At 34.9% G+C, this 14,781-nt stretch overlaps 1 protein-coding gene across 14 annotated transcripts in view; it reads right to left on the bottom strand.

The window, feature by feature from the left end:
- Positions 1–14,781, bottom strand: part of USP33 (ubiquitin specific peptidase 33) — a 55,210-nt gene that overhangs the window by 24,107 nt on the left and 16,322 nt on the right. For 12 of the 14 annotated variants that reach the window (XR_775324.1, XR_775323.1, XR_775325.1 and 9 more), the window contains 12 exons: positions 13,873–13,942; positions 12,427–12,540; positions 11,584–11,662; positions 9,038–9,458; positions 8,495–8,635; positions 5,547–5,659; positions 4,099–4,271; positions 3,893–3,987; positions 3,276–3,309; positions 2,393–2,438; positions 1,493–1,673; positions 94–220 (listed from right to left, as the gene is read on the bottom strand). Coding sequence is in view for 10 of the 14 variants with exons in the window: in XM_010582539.1 (XP_010580841.1) it covers positions 94–220; positions 1,493–1,673; positions 2,393–2,438; positions 3,276–3,309; positions 3,893–3,987; positions 4,099–4,271; positions 5,547–5,659; positions 8,495–8,635; positions 9,038–9,458; positions 11,584–11,662; positions 12,427–12,540; positions 13,873–13,942 (1,594 nt within the window). In the remaining 4 variants the exon portion in view is untranslated. The remainder of the gene's footprint in view (positions 1–93; positions 221–1,492; positions 1,674–2,392; positions 2,439–3,275; positions 3,310–3,892; positions 3,988–4,098; positions 4,272–5,546; positions 5,660–8,494; positions 8,636–9,037; positions 9,459–11,583; positions 11,663–12,426; positions 12,541–13,872; positions 13,943–14,781) is intronic. The other 2 variants (XM_010582542.1, XM_010582544.1) reach the window with 1 other exon arrangement.

Below are 14,781 nucleotides of genomic sequence, written 5' to 3' on the forward strand. Positions count from 1 at the left end.
TGGGGCAGCTAATTTCTGAAAGCTGCCCAACTGCTTAAGAAGTTATTTATGTACCTGACTTATATGAGTATGATCGTACTTTTTATTTCTTACCTATAGAAGAGAACATAGGCTTCTGCGTTTTGCACTGTTGATTCCGATACTTCTGTGACACTCTGGTCATCAAATTCATACCACAAATTATTTAAATTGTTGCGACAATAAGCTATATAATGTCCACCTGGAGTGTTAGAAGCAAGAGTTGTTAAAAAGTGTCCAGAGCTGCCCATTTTACTCTGCAATACATGATAAGGAAGGAAGTCCAAAGAAAAGCAAGTCTTAATGGGAGAAATATTAAATCACTAGCAGACATGATCTGGATATTAACTTCTCTCAAGCTCAGGATCAGCTTTTTTTTCTGAATTTCTATCAGCTAGTGGGAAGTTGCACACCGCTTTCAGCATACTCTTGAACTCCTCAAGCAGCTTGTTGACTAATGCACTCCTGAACCATGACAGTCAAACCAGAATAAGACTGTCCGAAAAATTTACCCTAATCAGTTTCCACAATGAACTCTTCAAAACTTTGTATGCTTTATAATAGAAATTAGCATAGATGTGTAATAGCTACATGATATCAAGACCATACTTAACTGTGTTTTGAAGACTATTCATAATGTATTTTAAATTATTACTATTTTAAAATACATATTCAACTACCAATACTTAAATAATCAAATATCTACTAAACTGATTACGAGAAACATCATTCAGCAAGCACTAAATGGAAGATGAAAAAGCATCCAGAAAAAAATGGAAACAACTTCATCTAAACAATGGATACCGCAAGTTTGGGGATTATGAGCGTGTGGGTAGCTTCTATAAAAATCTTTTAAGTTTCTGGCTTCAAACTTTTCTTTCTCCTATTTTCCAAATGTTACAAATGCTGGAAGCACCTAGGCAGAAATGAACTTGACATATAGCAATAAGACCTTTATTCAGCTACTCATCACTAACCATAAATAGCAGTTACTGCCTTTTTGGGGGTTAATTGGCAGCAATCATCCAAGAGAACATATTTTTAAAAAATCACTGGCATCTTTGTGGTGCTTTGTGAACTAAAAAGCAAGGCATAAAAAGCATCAAAACTCTAGACAAACAGCAGCTGTGTAGAACAGCCAATCAACTGGTCATCTACTGGCACGTAACATTATGTGTACATTTATACTGCTCACTTTCAATAGTGCATATAGGTTTTTTACTTAATATTTGAGGATCTGTTAATTTTTTTTGACCTACAATTTTATTTAAGTATGCCATACAATTTCAAAGATGTGTCAACTCTTTAAGAGCAAGCCATCTTATAGTTCAAGGTAAAAATCACAGCATTTATCTTTCACATTATAATTAGCAATGCTATTCTATTTACCCTTCAGTATATGGATATCACCCTTTAACAGAAGTGCTGACGTGAATATCAACTGCAAAGACAAAACAACAAACATCATACTTACTGCTGGCAGTTCCATGATGGCAGATGACAGATAGGAGATCATAAGTCACTATTTGAGCTGGACTGTCCTTCGCAAGGAAAGGCTGAAGATCAAGGCCTTCCAAGGGAAAGGACACATGGGTCCCAATTTTTGTGGAAAACATAAGTTCATGTCTAAATCTTTTGAGATGAATGCACAATATCTGTAAGAAGGATCGACAGATTCACGCAAGAACTATACATGCTACTATTTGATATTTAATAAGTGCACTGTGCATGCCATCTTTTCCTTTTATTGTCTATGGCCTGAGGCAACTATCACAAGCGCTGTGTTCCACAGATTTTTTTTCTTTTTTAAATCAATTGCAGCTCAAGGAGTTAGAAATGAATTTATAATTATCAAAGACTTATCTTACTGACAGTATAAAAAACCCAGTCCTGAACAGTTACTAACACTGATGCAGCAATGAACATGCCTTTTCTCTTCCTCAATGCACCTATTGCACAATCTTGTTACAAGGGACATTAATTCTTCCTGATTACTGCAGCTATCAACTCATGTCTTGAAGTATAAGATTGGATTACTTTTAAAATGTAAAGTTACAAGCATTACTTATACAAAAGATTTCCAATCTGGCTGTGGTATTTAATTCTATGATCTACAGTATAAGTAAGTTCTGCAGGCTGACAGTAACAACATAGAAAAACCCCATTCTTCTAACTTTAGTTTTCATGTACAACATTCGCTTTCTTACAGGGTGAATAATCAAACATTGCTCACATTCTTAAAACAAATGGCAGTATGAAGATATGCTTTCGCCATATAACATTATAAACACAATTTACTCCATGCAACTCATTAGTCTTACCACATTCCTAATCATGCAAAAAAAGTGCTTTAAAGTGCATGTAGTAACAGTACCTCAGGAAATTTTTGCACTTTGCAGAATTTCACTCCATTTCTTAACCTAAGCAAAGAAAAAAAAAAAACCAAACCAAAACAAATCAAAACAACCAATACTTAGTTCTGAAAAGGTTTTATTTTATTGTGCTAGATCAGCAAAAGTCTTAAGCTGAACATTACATTACTAAACCCAAAATATTTCTGGAATGTAGACTAGACATGGAGTAGCCAAAATGATACAAACAATGACGCTTCAGAAGAAAAGACAATCTGTACTGCTGAAAAATTCAAAGCAGCAAGTACAGATAATCAAGTTCCATCTAGCTAACAGTTTCTCTTAGCATAAAGGAAAGAACTTTAAGCTTCATGAAAGCTGATTATTCAGCAAAGAGAAACAAAAATAAACTCAGTTGGTTTCTTAAGAAATTACCCACAGCAGATCACCAGTTATATAGCAAGGAATAACACTCCTTTTCCATAAAGGACTTTAATCAGTCTTCAGACCACTTCTGTTTCTTGGTTCTTTAGTATTTAAAGCCATAGAGTATTTATTTATAACACACTGAGGTGACCTACAGCATATCAATGAAAACCTGCTAGTAATATAGAGGGCTAAAAGCTTTTATTTTATCAATTAAAAACAATTTAGAAAGATCTAAAATTGTAGGGAACATGAAAAAGAATTAAGCGCATTTGGTTTGCAATATGGTACAGTGAGTCAGTGCTTCCTGACTCCTGGACCTTTATAATACTGAATTTCTGACAGCCAGAACACAAGGTAGTATCAAAAGATTAATAGTACCATGACATATCCAACAGAAATAAATGCCTCCTCTTGACTAACAGAAGCATTAAAGCACTCAAGACAAGTTAAAACAAACAAAGGTAAAAGCCAGCTTACTTCTTACACCTTCCACAGCTGTACATGTTATCACCTGCAAATATCAGGGAGAAGAAAAACAACCATCATTACCTAAATCCAAATAGTTATCCTACAAGCACATATATTTGATATACAAATTTCAAGGGAATTTATCTTTAGGTTGCATTCAATATCTAACAGCCATAAAAGTGTTGATATAGCAACTAAATAGAAAGGTTCTTAGGTTTTACATTTTCAACTATGAAAAAGTACAGCATAATCTGAAGAGATAATGCTATATAATTTAAAAGGGAAATAATTTATTAAATCCAAATTGAGGTTATGAGAATGAGTATTAATATAGTGGTTTCTGAAATTTTTATGAACCTTCAGTGGATAAATTTCATTAAACCAAATTCAGATTTACCTGACATTTCTAAAGCAGCTTTTATGGGCATTTCTTGCCTCAAATATTCAGTTGAGTGAGACGCTTACCTTTTTGAAATGAATGATCCCGTAAGAGCAAGGAATGACTGTAGTACAGTCTAACAGGTGGCCTTTGCTTAACTGTGTGAATCTAAGAAGATATTAATCATCTTATTGTGACAGGAGGAAAAGACCCCAGAAGAAACACGTTTGTGTAATTAACCTCTTACCCTTGAGCTCATCTCTGGCGAAAAAGGCAGCAAGACAATCTTGTAAGGTTACAACTGGACCCCAAAACCAGCTAGGAACACATGAGACAACAAACCTGAAACATCATTGACAGAAAAGAAAGAAAACCAACAAATGTTCTGCCAGAAGAGCAGAAACTGGAATTTCAAAATAGATAAATAAATAAGACAAGGTAAATATTATTTACCTTTTGAAATATTCCATAAAAAAAGCTATCCATCCCTGGGGAGCATACGCCTCTCCACATGACCCTGCCTTGACTAGAGACGTCTGATGACTCGCAGAATGGAGTTTAGCAAGATCTTCCTTACCTGGAATAGGTAAGGACAGATCCTGAAAGGTCTCCAGGGTTACAGACAGCTAAAGAAGAAAACAAATGAAACAAAATAGAGTTAAGCTTGAAGGGAAACAGCAATTAAATTGAATTCTGTAAAGTTCACTTGTAACTACTAAGTCACTGTATAGTTGAAAATTCCACTAGGTAGCCAATTAATCATAAATATGGAGATGTAAGAATTCATTTTCTAAAAAAGAGGAAGAAAAAAAAACATTTTAGAGCAATCTTGCACATTGTTATCACTGAATTTTTTTTTTAAGTTGTTATTAATTATTTGTCTTCCTACTAGTCATACAACGCACTACCATTTTTGCCTCAGGCTCCTGTTATACAAGTTAGTCTCAGAAAGCTTCAGCCCATTGTTTTGACAGTATTTTACTTTGACATTATCTTGACCTGATGTAACTGGACTTGCTGCAAAAAAGACCCAGCTGTGCATTTCCTTTCTCTCATGCTGGATTTAGCGATCACACAGTCACAGAGTATAACATCAAGCAAGCTTTAAAAATTCTTATTTGTTTTTTGAACTTGCTCACGAGATTACCCTGAGGTCTCGGTATTCTTAGATGTAAAACAATGCAAGCAGTAAGGGCATGCAACTGCATCAGGGTTAGGTTTAAACCTTACGTTGAGAAACTTGTCCCCAATGCAAAGATTTGGATATCCAATATTTCATACTATTGCTTTGAAACTGAAGTGGTCCACTAGATACATTTAGATAATTGACGTTTTTAAAAGATCACATGTTCTAAGTAATTCTAAGAGGGTAACTTCAGAAAGCAGTTAATGATTCATATCACCTTTAAAAGTAAGTGTCTTTACTTGGATTTTTTGAAAGACATGAATTTTCTCAGCCTCAGTCTACCTAATAAGACTGTTATAGCAGTATGATTAGACTACCGTCTTTTACTTTTCTTTGTAACATTACATACCTGAGAACTTAGGACAGTAGCAGGTATGCATTAGGATATTCAGAACATTACTAAAAACTAATCGTACCTAAGTGACATTGAAGAGCACGCCTTTTTCTCCGTCCTTGCTGTAACCAATTCTCAAAATGTTATTTTCAGCTCTGAGTAAATATCCAGCTCAATGAATGCAAGCTAGTCTAAATACCAAGTGCTAGTAGTAGCTGCTATTACTATTTGAGTAAAAAAGTACAAAACAATCTGACCTTCTGAGGAAATCTCCCACAAAAGAATAAAGTTACCAGAGAATGACTGTATTCATAAAGCCACAAGTATTTGTATTGGGGAAAAAAAACATATTAAAAGCTAGAACTTCCCCTCCTTACTCACCCGATCACAAGTCAAACACTGTACTGAGCTTATTATAGTCCCATCAAATATATCAGAAATAACACTCCTGTACTTCTTGCGCTTCTTCCTTTTTGGTGATGATACAGTTGAAACTGTAAAATGACAAAAATAAAATGCTGAAAGTAAATCAAGATACAGTGGATTCCGATTTCCTTCAACTTTGCATAATATAATTAGAGATCACACATATTTAAGATTAGATTGAGTCAAGCCCTGTTTTCTATTTACGAAGTATTTCTTAGAAACTACAGAACCAGATTACTGCTAGTACCAGGCAATTCATGTAGGTTCCCCAAGTAGTTTATGGGGGAAAAACAGCAGAAAATTTTGCCTCATGTTTAAGTAAAACTCAGACTGCCAGTCTTGAAATCTACAGCCTGCTGCTAACAAGATTAATCTTGGCAGGGATCGCCCAAGGTGTAAACTTAAAAAGGCACATTTAATCTGACATTTAGTTTGATCACATCTTTCCAGGAAGTTTTAACCATGTTGGGCTAAAGAGCTCTTACACAAGCTTACTGTATCACAACACTGATGACAGTGGGTTGAAGTAGACTAAATGGACTATTAGAGTCCAGCCTAACAGCAGCTTATTGAAAAAAAATAAAGTAAAACTCCAAGCCAATAACATGCACTCCCCACCCAAATCCACTACTAACTAGGTAAACACACCAGAGCAGTCTCTTGGGCTCTACAGATTACTGGAATGGTAGGCTAAAACAAAGACCACAAAACCTCTTCTGGAAACAGTATATTACCCAAGAGACCACTCGGAAGTCTTATAGGAGTCAAAGGCAAACTTTGCCAAAATGCTGACAGCCAGTAACAAGATAGGCAGCAAAACATAAAAATAATTACAGTGAGAAGGAAACTGAATTACTCCAATAAATTTTTCATATAGAACACAAGCTCCCAAGGCTCCTTTGTACATAAAGTGTTTGCCCATAAGCAAGTACTCTTGTCTCTTTACTGTCCAGCAGTATTATGTATTGTCTATGTATCATCCCATACCTAGAAAGATTTCTAAAATAATAAAAAAGTCTGAATTCAAAACTGTCTCCAGCAGAAAGAACAGCCACTAGAAGTAATCTGAAAAACCCTCTTTTTCCACAATATATCAGATATATTTTATCACAGACACAAACTGTCTCATAGAGCTTTTTGCCCAGAATTCTCTAAGGTTCCTTTCAATCACTCATTTTGTCACTAAACTGCTTTAAGATGGTTCTAAAGTCTTTATTTATCAGTGATGTGGAGGATGTGCTATATTTATCTACACTAACAAACAGTAGGAAGAAATGGCAGACGCTGACAAGAAGGGGCATCTTAGAATTGTGACACCCCACAGACACCATGTGCTTTCAGCAAGGGAGAAATGGAAAAGAAGAAGGGAATACATGTGTTGTAATTAGGTATTAGCCCTCAGACACAAGTCCTAGAACACTAGGGAATTCCCCTAGCATTATGGGGAATTAAAAAAACAACTTGTGAGCTTGCAAATGGCTGCCACACTACTCTCCTAGTCAGTTCTGTATACATATCTGGTCCCTCAATACTCAATAAAGATGACCAAGAGTTAAATTTTTAGGAAGTGACAAAAATCAGTAGTCTAGATTGGAACAGACCTTTGGATATCATCTGGTACAGTCTGTGTTCAAAGCAGCTCTAGCTGAACTTTGGAATATCCATCTCCAAGAACCTCGGGGTACCTCTGGGCACTGGCTTCTGTTCCATATTCACCTACTCATTGAAAGATTTTTTTCCTTACATCTAATAGAAATTTTCCCTTCTGCAACTTGCTTCCATTTCTATTTGCTGCATGGCTTCAAGAAAAGTCTGGCTCTGCCTTTTCTATAACCACCCACAATGCTGATGACAACAGCAGTTCCCCTTTAGTCTTTCCCTCTCCAGGCTAAACAAACCCAGGTCTCTCAACCTCTCCTTGTACACGACCAACTCCAGCCACCTAGTACCTCTTCTGATAGACTCACTTCAGTTTGTCTAAAACCCTCCTGTAATGGTGAAGCCAAAACTGGAGGCAGTAGTACAGATGCAGTGTCAAAAATGCTGAACAAATGAACCAAGGAGGTCAATGATTTAAATCTATTAAATCATCATTCAACATCAGTGCTAAAGCATTAAAAGGATAACATGAGCATTTTCAGAACTTACCCTGGACAGCCTGTTGAATGAAACAGGATCACAATATTAAAGTTGTGGGAGCTTTTTGTTTTGATTTGGTTTAATGCGAGCCTTAAAAGCATGTTCCAAAAGACAAGCTTTTATTAAAACAGTCTACGGTTAGACAAATAAGGGGAAAAAAAAATTATATATTGTTCCTTGTGCCCTAAAGCTGCACTGTCTTGTATCTAAAGGCAGTAAAAGTCTAAAAATTCTGATGCTGATAAATGCATTATACTAGGGAAAGTGCCAAAAGAAATACTTTACACAGCAGAAACAGTAACAACCAGAAAGCAGCTAGCATTTACAAGTCTATCTACAGTATAGATACACATGGCTCCTTAAACCTTAATAGACTGAAATGTTGACTTACTGAACTTCTGCTGAAGAACCAATGTACTTGTTCTCTGAAAACCATTAACTTTCCAGGGGTACTAACTTCTCACATGTTTCCCCTCTCTCCAAACCCGTACAATTGAAAAAGTTGTCTAAAAATATTATTCCATCCTCCCAAAGCAGAGGCAAATACTATTCATGCTTCAAAAGAATCAAAATTTTACAGAGTAAAGGGAGTCTTATCATATGTCCAGCTTACATAATGCTCCCTTTCCTCACAAGGGATAGGGGATAAAAAAAACCCTTGAGAACAATACTGTATTGCTATGCAAAACACAAGAAACAACAAAACTGAAAACTGTAATACAGAGCAATTCAGTACCAGGAGGGAGAAAATAAAGGGCCTATACCTTTTTTGTGGACTGGTGCCAGTGAAGAGCACAATGGGAATGATTTTGGAGGACTGTTTGATAAACGTGAGTTCATCCCTTCATTTGATGATGAAGTTTGAGCTGCAGATATATCATTCATGTGGACATCATTGATGTACTCTGCAATTAATATTTGCATTATTTCATAAATTCTATGAACAGACACAATGGTCATGTAATTTATTTAACCACACTGCCAGGTCACTGGACATTTAGGAATGAAGCACCATTTCACCATTTCAATTAACATACCTTTTAAGTTAAGAACAAAACCAAAAAACCCCACTCTTCTGGGTTATCTGAAACCTTACCCAGTACAAATCTTTAGCTTTTCAAGGGAAGTCAAATTGAATTCAGAAAACCTAAACTAAAAAAATAAATTAAGAAAGTGCATTGTTTACAAGTAAATCCACCTACCCTATTTGACCTATGCCTCTACTGTATTCTACAACTCATTTCCACTCACACAGATATTCTAGCTAAGAATTCAACTATTTCAATAACACGTTAATAATGTATTACCTGAGAATCTGCTGTGTATCTGTACTTTGACAGTTCCTTGATTATTTAAACATTCAGTGGTCTCTGAAGCAGTGTTTGCGTCTTTTTCCAAGTCTTCCATAGAATTTGTTTGTTTAAGCTTGTTGCTTGGTATTTTTTCTTTCTGCCAGTCTTTGGATGTGATTGAGTTGTTATCATCATCCTGAATTAACATGGTTGTCTCTGCAGGATCCTCTAAGACAGGTTTAAAAATAGCATCATTTTCTGTTTTATCACAAGTACCACAGGATTCACAGGTCTGAAAGCCTACATCTGACTGGCTCTTGTCTTCTTCCATACTCTCTTCAACACTCATCGGATGGGCATCTTCCAGTTCTACAACTGGTTCTTTAAGTTCTTCATGAAGCAAATCCATTAGACAACGCAAAAATTCTTGTGCATCCTAGGATTTTAAACGAATTTTACAATATTATTCCATTATATTTGGAAGATATTAAAGTTATATCAGGAAAAGATACAGATAACAAAAGCAAAAGCTATAGCTGGCTGTTAAAGAAGAATAAGGTAAATTCTTCTGTCCCAGATCTAATGTTCAAAAGAAATTTCATTTCCAGATTGCATATTTGTTTCCTGCATCCATTTCTTGCCTGTCACAGGTAATGTTATCATACAAGATTCTTCCAAAACACTTAAATTCCCAAAAAGCTTATTTCAACAACTTTAACAAAAATATTGCCATAGCTTACACGAATGATAAACATAACGCAAGCAACTACCAACACTGTGGTCAGAATCCAGCTTTGCTGGTAATGGAATGCTTCAGGGACAGACTTTTAACGTTACGCAGCATCTTCAGCAAAGCAACCAGAGCCTTGCTTTCACTGGGTATGGAAGTTCCAATTGCATCATACTGTCAACAAGATTTTAATTCTTCTTCTCAAGCCTGGACAGGATTCCTCAACTATCAGTGTTTCCACAAAGAGCTGTCAAGTATTACTACAAGTCTAATCCATATTTGGAAATATCTTAAATGCCACCAAATTTCAACAATCCAGGCAGCAGGTTGGTTCCTGGCAATAGAGAATATCTAACAAAGCAAGCACAGAAGAAAACAATAGCCTCTTCTTGGCAACTACTACTGCTTCTATTTTCTTCCAGTTTCCTTTTTGTATTTTGCTTGTTCATAATAACAATTTTTGCTGCTCAACATTCCCATTCATCATAGCAATTACTTATTAAGCTCACAAGTGCTGACTAGAAAACATCCTTTTTCTTAAAAACTACAACTATCAGATTTGAGTTTTGGGTAATGAAAAAAATCTAATATGCCTATTTGCTGGTAATCCTTTAAAAACAAACAAAAAAACCCACAACAAACTCAAATTAACTGATAAACATTCGTCATAGAGCAAAAGAATTCTTTTTTCTCCCTGAAGATTGGACATGGCTGCCCAATTGGCTGCCCAACTTGGCAAGGCTGGGCAATAGGAGAGTGTTGGTCATGAAAGACCTGCTTTGTTTTAACTGTTGCCATGAAACCTACTAAACATACAACTGAAGCATGATCCAGGCAGAACCTAAAAAGGTTCTCATTAAGTGTTGCTCTGCATGGAAAAAGACATTCCCATCAGTGTTAAAAGCTGCAAGAACCAAGTTTCCATACAGTTTCTTTTTAGTTATCAAGATTGATTTTCTACTTTTCCAGAAATTCATGTGGCCCTTAAGAAATTCATGACTAAATTAAAAAACCACTGAGATTACTATTTAAACATTTTCTTTATAGCTACATGCAGCATTTGAACATCAAAACGTGTTCTAATCCTCCAACTCCACAAATACAAAACATGCTAACTCAAACAGCAAGATTCCTTTGAATAACAGCAGATTCCTGGAAGATATTAGTAAACTTTTCTAATTACAGGGTTTAAATTTTTCCTCTAGCCCAAAAGCTTTTAATAAAGTACTGCAAACTGTATAAATTCAGCAAGATACTGTATGAAGGATCAACTGAAGAATGCCTTTACTATATAATAATCCACGCCTATTTAACAAGTTACCAACTGTCAGTTCCCACAATACTGCTTACCAAACACACATCAGTGGTTTTGTTTTGGTTTTTTTCAAAGACTCTAAATGAAAATTGGATACTATGTATTTATTTTTTAAAAAAACTTAACTGCTAGATGAATATTAAGAAGTTTATTATATTCTTTTTTATTTCTGAACACCTTTACTTTGTTTTCTGGGACTGCTCAAATATTAGCAGCATTATTTCACAAAAGGAAAAGGTTTAGATATATGTTATTTTATTTTTCCTGAAAAAAGGGAAAAGTAGTTATTCTGGAAAGGCCTTCAACTTCTGAGAATTTGGTATAAACAAACATAATACCCGACTTAACTGTTGATGGTTCCATTGCAGATGATCTACATTTGAAACATATAAACTAAAGTTTATGTTGCATTTGCTTTAAGCAAATATAGGAAGCATGGTATCTTAAGCATTAGATTTAAAAATAAGACATAACTTTATGGTTTAGGCAGATTTAAAAGATATCAGAAGGTTTTACCTGTTGAGAGTAGCCTCGAAACGTTGGATTAACAGTTTTAATTCCTTGAAATAAACCAGTAGGAACAACAGAACCAGGCCTAAAGAAAAAAAAGGTTAATATATAAATATATATAAAAAAGCAAGCATTTAAGTGGACTTTTCTATCTTTACTGGGATCATAATTTTACCTGCAACTGAACTATAACACATCTAACACCAATAATATTAATCTTAACCAAACGTAATATTGGTATTGAATTATTAACTATACAATCTTTTTGAAATCTGTCATCTAACAGAAATAGAGACTGTATCAGGCCTTTTATGCCACATTGCTTGTCAGAGAATCAGATGACAAATCAGACATACTCTTGGTACCATGCACAATTACCATTTCTTTACCTTCGTACTTATATTCTGAAGTACTTTCTTAGACAGAGATAACAGAAATTCCACATAATGAAATAAAAGAAATTGCTAAAAAATTGATACAGAATGAAGGACATACAGGGGATAAAGTAGTTAAACATTTTAGATGTATTTCTGGCAGATATAAACTTATTTTTAAAAGCTTAATGTTACTTTGTATAGTGTTTATTATGTATTTCTTGTCAGATCTTCCTTTACTACAATTTACATCACTTATTTGTCCCATCTTTGGTAAGCATGGAAAAGATCAGGTCAGAAGGAGTGTTTTATAAGAAGTGTTTAAATCCTGCAAGTTAGTCTTTCCTTCCTTAATTTACAAGAGTAGTTCTGTCATACAGACAAAATAAAAAATTAGAAACCTAGGACAGATTAATGCATCCTTCATGACTCTGGAGTTTATTTATAATCATTCATCACCAAAATGATGCAATACCTGCTTTTGTGCCAAAGTTCTGTCATCAGCTTGAGGTAACTTTTACAAATTGCTGGTTTCTTATCTGTTCGCGCTAAGCCTCCACAGTCAAGAAAAAAGTGCGTCAAAGGTGGGCTGATTAAAAAGAAGAAAATAGGATTTGTTTCAGGTTGTTAAAATATAAGAGGAAATCCACATTTCATACAACACTAAAAAAAAAAAAAAAAGACTAATACTATTATGTAATTGAACAACCAAATCTCCTAGATCCTTAAATGCTGCAACCAAACATTTCCTAGTAGGACAACTTCAGCAGTACAGCAACACTGCTCCTCAAATGTACTCTGACATTTGTTAAAGCACCAGAATTGTCTAATGGGATTCAAATTCAAGACAATTCCTCCTAGCCATCACAGAAGTACACATGTACCACTACAGCAACCATCACCATAAGCTTAGTCCATAAACAGCATCTTAAATCTTCTTTTCTCTAGAATCCAATAGTGCCACATGATGTTTGTAGGTAAATAATTTATACTTAAATGATTACTATCTGTTTGCTTCATGCAGTGTTGCCAACTCACATACTCTCTCACTTCTCCCCCATCAACCCCCCTTCTGAAGTCACAGTCCCTCATACAGATTGGACCTAGTTTTATCCAAGAAAGGAGATATCCCAGCATACTTTCAAAATTTGGCATTTCTCAACAGAATAATTTCCTCATGATTAGATGCCTTGTCCACTTCTTTACCTTCTAGAGAAATTCGCCTCAGTTCTCCTCTCCCTCAGGAGAGGATCTTAGTGAGGTCTACTTAGCCCTGTATCCTGTCTTGGATTGCAGCCAAAAGCAGATGCATACAGTAAGCATATATGATATATGCTCAAGTACTGTCCCCTCCTAAACCATCTGTAGTGCAAGAAACTTTAGACTTGGATAGTTTTTTTCTCTCTTCAGCTTTTGTAGCTTTCTCCCTCGTGAACTTGTCTGGTATCCCCACAGGATGACAAGATTTTGTATTCTAGCCATTCCTAGGATGATTTAGCATAGAATGTTCCAGATGCATTGTTTGTAAGGACTGAATTTGGACCTTTTGATCTTAGCGTGTCTCTTCTTTAATTAGGGTTTATTCTTATGCATTTTCTTTGATTTCTTCTGTAGCAGAAAAAAACCAACCCACAAATTTAATAGCTTTTATCAGATTTTCCTCTAATTTCTAGAGCTGCATATATTTTTATTTAGGACAGTGAGGAATTAGAACGAAACAGGGAAAAAGCTGAGTAGCCCATATACCATAACACTTTTTTTCCCCTATCAGTGACACAATTGTTTGTTATACATAAGACTGAGATTTAGCAAGTACACGTCTTCTTCCATGGTAGTGCAGCACTTCAAAATCCTTAAGTCCCTCTTCAGAAAATGCATGTATAAGCAAATATAAAATTACATTTACAATCATTTTCCTTACCAGTTAGAAAGAGCTTGTAAAGCTGCATTCATATAACAAGTGTTTCCAATATTTTTTAATCCTGTTAGACCTGAAAAACAGAATGAATATTCAGCTAGTCTGTTAATCCAAAACAAGACACATTAAGGAAAATACTTCCTAAAAAATATGTATTAATTTAAATATTCATGTAACAGTTCTGATGCCAATTATAATGCAGAGTTGTAACTAAAAGAAACAAAGGACTCCTAAAGGAATACTAATCTAACTAGAAGTAGTAATTAAATGTTTTGATTTTGGCTGACTAGAACACTTCAGACAAGTAGATTGTATTGCATCTTACTAACTTTTGATGTTTTATGACATCTGCAGATTGTAACTTAAAATACTTTTATCAATTATTTTTTTACTTTAACTTAATGATTTACCTGTTCAGTTAAATGGCTGCTATGCTGTGTTTGTAACCATTAATCATATTACCAAAAGCTTCTCAAGGAAGATTTCATTCTTCTGTCTCAAGTTCATGCTAGCAGTCAGATTACGCTAAACATTCAAAACCTACTCAGCATGTGATTATCTCAGAATCAGAATTATAATTACCTATGATCAGTCTTTTTTCTATGCCAATTATACACCCTTATTTTTATACACAGACTGCTCAGTTTAGGCTTCCCCACAGAATTTATTTTCAAGCCCAGATTGTTTACTTTCTTTACTAATGTCCATATAGTTTTTCTACTACATAGTAAAGTTACAATTAACATATATTCTTTCAGTGATTATGCAGTCATGAAAAATGCTCTTCCAATATTTGAGATGTTGTTCAAAAAAGTCATAATTACCACATGAGCTCAATTTAAAAAAATTCATCTGAAACACCTGCTATTCATAGCTACTGAAGTGTTAAATTAATGAAGCAAGTAATTACAA

The sequence above is a fragment of the Haliaeetus leucocephalus genome, unplaced genomic scaffold (assembly GCF_000737465.1).
Source record: "Haliaeetus leucocephalus isolate CR32 unplaced genomic scaffold, Haliaeetus_leucocephalus-4.0 Scaffold848, whole genome shotgun sequence".
NCBI classification, from domain to species: Eukaryota; Metazoa; Chordata; class Aves; order Accipitriformes; family Accipitridae; genus Haliaeetus; species Haliaeetus leucocephalus.